At 40.4% G+C, this 8,352-nt stretch overlaps 1 protein-coding gene across 1 annotated transcript in view; it reads left to right on the plus strand.

Moving 5' to 3' along the window:
• The first annotated feature begins 2,312 nt into the window (after positions 1-2,312).
• The window catches only part of LOC121933871 (vomeronasal type-2 receptor 26-like), a 7,325-nt gene continuing 1,285 nt past the window's right edge, over positions 2,313-8,352 (plus strand). Inside the window, exons 1-3 of the mRNA XM_042473861.1 lie at positions 2,313-2,474; positions 4,773-4,799; positions 7,518-7,644. Coding sequence (XP_042329795.1) covers positions 2,313-2,474; positions 4,773-4,799; positions 7,518-7,644 — 316 coding nt within the window. The remainder of the gene's footprint in view (positions 2,475-4,772; positions 4,800-7,517; positions 7,645-8,352) is intronic.

Raw genomic sequence — 8,352 nt, forward strand, 5'->3', positions numbered from 1 at the left:
GGATGGAAAAGGACAGTGTGATAATCTCCTATATTGACTGCTATCAATCACTAACAGCTTCCATAATCTCATGCCAAGTCAAAATAGAAAATCTTTCCTCTGAACGCATGTCTTCATCTTGCTTCCTTTCCCCATTTCCTTTCCCTTCCATTTACCTCTTCTATATTTTCTACCTACTACATCCTTCTCTTATATTATAACCTTTGCTTCATTAGTTCTTGTGTATATGTGTGAGAGAGCATGTGTGTTGATTCCCTTTGTGTAAATAAACTATATTAATTTAGAATCTGCCTCTGGAATTCTCTGGGTTCAGAACTGTTATACAAAGGCCAAGATTCCAGCTTTTATGTTACCAAATCCTTCTAAGGCCCAAAACACACTGCAGAAATAATCCAGTTTGAGACCGCTTTAACTGCTGTGGCTCAGTGCTAAAGAATCTTGCAAACTGTAATTTATTGTAGCACCAGAACACTCTGGCAGAGAAGGCTAAATGTCTTACAAAAGAACAGTTCCCAGAATTCCCTAGCAAGGGCAGTTAAAGCAGTATCAAACTGCATTATTTCTGCAATACATTTTGGATCTAAGTCCTATTGAACTAAATTAATTTCCCTATTGAACACAATTAGTGAGTGCCTCCTCAGGCCGCCCTGCAATTTAGGTAACAGTTTTTTGAGACACCAGAGCTTTCTGGCAGAAAACTCACAAAATTACATATCCCAGAATTCCATAGCATTGAGTCATGACCATTAAAAAGAGGTTAAGCTCCATTAATTCTGCACTGTAGATGCAGTCTGTGGCCATGTCTGTATTGAGTAAATGTCCCAAATTCCCCCAGGCTCACTGCATCCTGTTTACACAATGGAAGCCCAGTGTTATCAGGGAGATACGATAAATATATTTTCTTCAGCAGCTCTGCTTTGGATTATGGATCATTCAGATAATTGCTGAAGTCTTTGGCTCCCTACCTATTGTCAAAATCAGTATAATTAACAAGATCATTTTAATTCACCAGTCCATAATTCACTGGTTGAGTCACCAATGGCTTTCCAAAAAGTGAGAGGGGATCCATCTGAAGTCTTTCTAAATATATCAGGGTCGCTGTAACTGCTGTTATTGCATCAGATTCCTTCTGTCTTTGTGAAAGTCACGTTTCAATTTATTTCTCTCAGTTGTCATTCATAGTAGGCTTTTTGAGATTGTCAACATTTGGGATAGACAAGAAACATCTCTTCTTAGGACATGCTTTAGAAGAGTGCCCACCAGCCACATAATCCTGGTCAATTTAAAGAGGTGGCAGCAATGATGTTACACAGAGAACTTGGGCAATCTGTGTTTGGAAGACACTTTGACATCAGGACAGGACTGCTTTTTTTCCTGCTGTCCAGATATGTGGAGTGCAAACTACATGCTTCGAAGTGCACCGGAAACAATCCTCTACATGTTCCCCAGGAATGGTATCAGCCAGGTGATCTGATCATTGGAGGAATGATGTCTCATATCCAGTATGTTTTCCTCCACATTTTGTTCAATAAGCACCCTTCTGAGGAGACAGTGCAGTTCCCCTTGTAAGTAACCCTCACTTTCATGGAATTATCTTTAATTCTGTTATTGTGGCTGTTTGTATTTATATGGGAAATTGGATCCATTTTACTGGGATTATTTCAAGGGGAGAATACAGAGTAGACTTATATTTAAAATGTGTGTGGAGGATGTGAGACACACCAATTCTTTCCCACTTTCTTCCCATTCTTCCTCAGTTGTCTACCCTTTTATTCCCCAGTCTTTTGTCATTTCTGTCTTCCCCAGATCCATCTCTTCAGTTTCCTGCTTTTATTCCTATCCAATCTCTTCCCTCTTGCTCATACCTTCAGGGACGTAGCCAAGGGGGGGGGGGGGTTTGGGGGGGCCGCCCCCCCCCCCCCCCTTTCAGTTAGATAAAATGAATGGTGCGTGCGGCTGCGCCGCCGCACCCAAGCCCCATTATAATAGTGGCACTTAGTCTGAACCCCCCCTTCCCAAAATCCTGGCTACGTCCCTGATACCTTTCAGCTCCTTATCTATTCAGACCCTGTTCCTGAAAGCAAGCCATGTCAGATGACACTGTGAGATTTCAATACTGTACTGAAATAAATTTGTGTATTGTTTAATTCTCTCATGAAACTTCATGCCAGTTTATTTGCAGTGTAGTGACAAAATACTATCAACATATCCTGGCTTTGGTGTTTTCTATTGACAAGATCAATGAGAATTCAAAAATTCTGCCCAACATCACTCTTGGGTTCCACATCTGTGACAACTACTCCAATGCAAGGATGACCTACCGCGCCATTTTGGGCATTCTCTTTAAATCACATCAGTTCCTCCCCGGCTATAAATGTGGAGTCCAGGCAAATGTAATGGGAGTCGTTGGAGGACTGAGCTCTGATACCTCTTTGTACATAGCAGATATTGTAAGTCTTTACAAAATTCAACAGGTAGGTTAAAACAACTCAGGAATGGACATTGCCATTTTGTTGTTGTTGATGATGATGATGATGATTTTATTTATACTGCCCCGCCTCTCCCTACGGATCGAGGCTGGGTTACAACCTGATAAAAACATACAATACAGTCATAAAATCCAGCAATTCCAATAAATACATCAGTGGTTATTTACAGAGAGTCATCCTCGAGGATTAAAGGATGAATATCCTAAGTAAATTCAGGAGGGTAGGCCCACCGGAAGAGCTCCATCTTGACTGCCTTCTTAAAGGCGTCCAAGGTAGTGATAAGACGGATCTCTTCCGGCAGGCTGTTCCACAGTTCAGGGGCAGCGGCAATAAAAGTTCTTTGGGAAGTTGTGTGCTGTCTGGTAGCTTGTTGTTGTTGTGTGCTTTCAAGTAATTTCCAACTTATGGCAACCCTAAAACTAACCTTTCACAGGATTTTCTGGGGCTGAGAGTATGTGATTTACCTAGTGGGTTTTCCTGGCCAAACAGGGAATTGAACCCTGATCTCCAGCATTGTAGTCCAACACTCAAACCACTAGACAACTCTGGCTCTCAACTTGCCATTACTAGGGGAATTCATGGCATCCCATCATGTCATCATACACTACCACTTCATGTTATTCTCCCATTCTGATAACAGTATTCGCCTCTTCTGACTGGTCTTGAATGCTTTGCTTTGATGCACCCTAACAGCAAGTGAGACACTGTGTATGCCATGGCCATTGGGAGACTTCCTGATCACTTTCTAGCTCAGCATTTGCTGGAAACGCAGGCCTCAGTCAAATGCCCTCTCAGCATAGTGTAAAGGTCCACAGGCAAGACTACACTGCACTGAAGCGTATATCTCCCTGCCTACTCCCTCCAATGGGTTGGTTATTACCTTGAAAGCTCTACATGGTTTGGCTCCAGGTTACCTATGAGTATCTCTGAGGTCCTACTTCAACCAGCCAAGACTGGACTGGCAACTGGAATGACCTGCCGGGAGAGATTCAACAGCTGTCTGAATTTAAATGAAGATAAAAGACCTGTATCTTCCATCAGGCCTACCCAGTTGATTTTAAAGTGGGAAATGTGATATATTCTAAATTAAATACATGATACATGTCCTCTGTTTAAGTGTTTTAACTTCATGTCTTTAAATGGTTTTATGTGTTTTAATCTATGTTGCACCCCACGTTGAGCCTTGGGGAGAGGCTGGTAAGAAAGTAGTAGCAGTAGTAGTAATAGTACTATAATGCCTCAAAGCCACCTGAAACGGTCATGCCATGATCTCCTGAAGTATGGAAAGGGCTAACAAGGCAGTGTTGGGGTTTTACAGTAAGCTGGTAGGAAGGATTTGGGTGGTGCACAGGAAGGAAGGGAATATCAACTCCATAGAGACCAACAAAAGAAAAAGGACACTTACAAATGACACTTACAAAAGCCAGCCTCTCCCTATAGTTGCTGGTGAATTATTCTTAGAAGAAGGGGGGGAATGCCATGCCCTCACATTCTATTCCTTGCGTTGCTCCGAGAGCCCATCAGTATTATTTCTGCCTTCTTTTTCTGTTATCAGTGTGAAGGTTCAGAAACTGGGGAGAGGTATGGTTTTTGAAAACAGTAGGTTGATAACATATGGCTTTCTTTTCACACTCCTTTGAGCTAAAAAGGAGTGCTTCCAAAGGTTTTGTAATTACAACTGACGATGGATCCAATCCTCTGTGCTTAAACTGCTGAGAGGATGAATTTACTCAAAGGGAGACTGAACATGTGAAGGAGAAATTCACCAAGAATAAATCAGAAAAACTGACAAATCAATCTATGCAGGTTTATACAAAGCAATACTACACCATTTTCCTTGAAATGACATTTATTGAATGGAAAAGGACACAATTCTAAGTAGTCATTTAAAAGCTTATAATGTTGAATGTGTTTTCTGAATAATAATAATAAGCTGCTTTGCTAGATGGATGCATCTACGCTGTAGAGAAAATGCAGTTTGACACCTTTTAGGTGCTGTTGTTCTTCTATCCTATGGAATCCTGGAATCTGAAGTTCTATAAGATCTTTAACTTTCTCTGCCAAAGAGCACTGATGGCTCACAAAAATGCAAATCCAAGGATTCTTTAGGATGGATCCAGAGCAGTTAAAGTGGTGTCAAGCTGCATTATTTCTAAAGTGTCGGTTCACCCTAGATCAGTACGAAAGAAAACAATGGTCAAAAAGGCCTTGGATAGGATTATTCACACTCATCTCTCTCTCTATTTCTCATTCTCTCTTGTGCTTTTTTCTTCCTTCTTCTAGTTTGCTTATGTCTCATCTCAGCCTCTGGTGAGAGAGGAATTTCGTTCCCCTGCATTTTACCACATGGTTCCCAATGAAGCTCTCCAATACCAGGGGATCATCCAGCTACTTCTCCATTTCATGTGGAAATGGGTTGGACTTATTGCTGTTGATGATGATCAAGGAGATCATTTCTTGCAGACTTTAGAGCCAATGCTTTCCCAAAATGGAATTTGTTCAGAATCCACAGAAAGAATTGACAAAAACGTTAATCTTTTTAAACTCACTGATATGCTCAATTTTGTACTCATTCCTATTTCTATTTTCAAGGAAAGAAAAGCCAAGGTATTTGTTATCTATGGAGAAAGCTTAACCATCATTTGGTTGGCCTCGACTGTACTGGCAGCAATCTATTTTATTGAAACAGATGATGAATATCTAGAGAATATCTATGCAGGGAAAGTGTGGATTACTACAGCCCAAACTGATTATGCATTACTTACATTTCACAAGGCTTTTGATATGCAAATATTCCATGGTTCTCTTTCCTTCACAGTCCATTCCAAACCTCTCCCAGACTTCAAAACATTTCTTCAGAGTATCAAACCTTCTGGTGCAAAAGGTGATGGCTTTATCAACGATTTCTGGGAGCAAGCTTTTGAATGCTTCCTGCCAAATTCCGATTTAGCAAAATATACAGATGCAAAATGTACAGGACAAGAAATGCTAGAGAATCTTCCTGCTTCTATGTTTGAAATGAGCATGACTGGCCACAGTTACACTATCTATAATGCTGTCTATGCCTTGGCACATGCCTTAAACAACTATTACACATCTAGAGCCAACCACAGAGCCATGAAGGACAAGGACAGACATGCAACCCAAAATATGGAACCCTGGAAGGTAATATTTGTTCATAACCTTTGTACTTCTATAAAGTGCTGGACTGAAACACTATGCCGTAACTGTCTGACAGACTGTGTGTGGTCTATATACCTGTGAACACTAAATCTCTACACAGCATGAAATGTCTTGTCTTCTTAGTCTTCTCAAAGTCCTTCCCTTTCTTGGAAAAGGTAGAATACACTGAACCATCAGAAAGCAAAGGTGTCTATCTCAGTCACGGATGAAAAAAGTTTTCATTTTTGGAATGTTACATATTTTGGAATTCCAGATAATGGAGACCCAACCTGTATTCCAAACTAGTTTTTTCTCTTAGAGCAATACAACCTCAATCACGCAAAGAACCTAATGTGCTAAACCTCTCGGCATATTGAAATAATTTGTAGACCCTTGGTTTCTCTTATTCTTTTTCCCTAGCTCCATTCGTTGATTCGGAGAACCTTGTTCAACAACAGTGCTGGGGAGGAAATTAGATTTAATGAACATGGAGAGTTAGAGACTGGGTTTGATATTACAAATTTGGTGACTTTTCCAAATAATTCCTATGTCCGGGTGAAAGTTGGAAGTCTAAATACTCAGTCTCCTCCAAGAAAAATGCTCATCATTAGTGAAGACAAAATCCAGTGGCACCGAAATTTTGCTCAGGTTGGGAAATAGTTGCATTTAGATACAAATATATTCATGGCCATCCAGTAAAATGAGAGGACAATGGCAGTAAAGAAGGGTTCAAATCCCCGCTCAGCTATGGAAACCCATTTGGTCAGTCACACACTCAGAGGAAGCCAAAAGCAAACCCTGCATTGAGGTGGGGTCCCTGGCGCAATATAATATATGAAGAAAACTATTTTTGTTTAGCATGCAAATTTTCATTTACACATTGAAGCATATTCATATTTTAAACCTTTTATAAGAAAATAACATAGTTCAAGTTAGAACAGTTTTAGGGAAATAAATTCAGTACTTGACACATGTAAATTTTACACAAACTGTCTCTCGCAGAGCCACTCTCACCTACATAAGTGCTCACAGTTATGTACGCACTCAGTCATGCTCTTTCATCTTTTGTTTCACTCACATTTATACTCATGTCCTCTCACACACACACATAGTCACACAGAAACATTCATTCTCTCTCACATGTGCCAGTATACACAGTTGCATATACAAGTATGTAAAAAAGTGTGTGTGAGGGGGGGGGATATTATCACACTGTCTTGTTGTCCCATCACAATCCCACTACTTTAAGAATAGACGCATACTGGTTTGGCATCATTTCTTTTTACTATTTTGCCCATGATAATGCTTTGGTGATCCATTGTTGTGTGATGTGTTTTCAATGCTGTCAAATGCCACCTTCTGGGAGGCTCAGGATCAGCCCCATCAGAGGCCATGATCCAGCAAACTTCCCTGCTCTCCTCCTCCTTCAGGCAGGGGCAGCTAGGAAGAGGAGGAGAATGAGGACAAGGAGGACGAGGAGGAGGACAGGGAAGAGGAGATCAGGGCCTCCAAATCTCTCTCTCACACACACACACACACACACACACACACACACACACACACCTATAAGCAAGGTTTGCACTTCCAGAGGGTCCCACTCAAAAGTTTGATAACTACTGCCTGAGAAGCTTTTAGGGGGATTCAATGAAATCTTCAGTTTCTTGTCCAATTTCTTGAAAAGCATGGCCAGTGCCATTTTGTTGAGAATATATGATGTTAAGTACGAGTACGTTTTCCATTTTCTGTATTTTGAAGTTTCATTGACCCCATCTCATTGTCCCACCTGCTTACTCCTAGATTATTTAGTGTGAGACGAATCCCCCAAACGTTTTTCTCTTGCTAAGCTCCTTCTGTGCTTTTGAACAGGCACCACCTCTTTCTCTTTGCAACAGCTGCTGCCGTCCAGGTTACAGGAAGAAAAAGATAGAGCGGAAGAAATTCTGCTGTTACGATTGCGCTCCATGTCCAGATGGGATGTTCACAAATCAGACTGGTACAACATACCATTGTGCATTATATTGTTATGCATTATGTATCATTCCTACTTGAGGGTTAGTGTAGTGGTTTAAGTGTTGGACTACAACTCTTGAGACCAGAATTCGAATCTCCACTTGGCCATAGAAACCCATTGGGTGATCTTGGCCATGACACACCCTCTCTGCCTTAGAGAAAAACAAAAGCAATCCTCCTCTGAATAAATCTTGCCAAGAAAACCCCACAATACGTTCTTCTTAGGGTCAAAATGAGTTAGAAATTATTTGAAGGCACACAACAACAACATTTGTATTGTTTATAGATATTATAGATACTTCCTATTGTAGATCTTGAGGGGGGGAAATTGAAAGGCATGTAATATTTTCTATTAGAAATAAAAGGTTACTAGAAGAATCTGTTGTCGAAATGGGAGGCTTTGTTTTCTTGAAAACATACAATGATCCATTAATGGTTTATTTCCCATTCTGGCAATTGTGAGATCCACATAGTGAACGTTTTTGTAACTGTACCCCAAACCACACACATATAATTCATATTTTTAGTGGATTGTTCGAATGAACACCAACTTTAAGAACATATCTTGTGATTTGCAACAATTGGAAGCTGCACATGAGAAGACACTTCATTAGCTTGAGTCCCTGTACTGGGAGGAAGGCATAATAATAATAATAATAATAATAATAATAATAATAATAATAATAATAAT

Source organism: Sceloporus undulatus, chromosome 6 (assembly GCF_019175285.1).
Source record: "Sceloporus undulatus isolate JIND9_A2432 ecotype Alabama chromosome 6, SceUnd_v1.1, whole genome shotgun sequence".
Classification (NCBI taxonomy): domain Eukaryota; kingdom Metazoa; phylum Chordata; class Lepidosauria; order Squamata; family Phrynosomatidae; genus Sceloporus; species Sceloporus undulatus.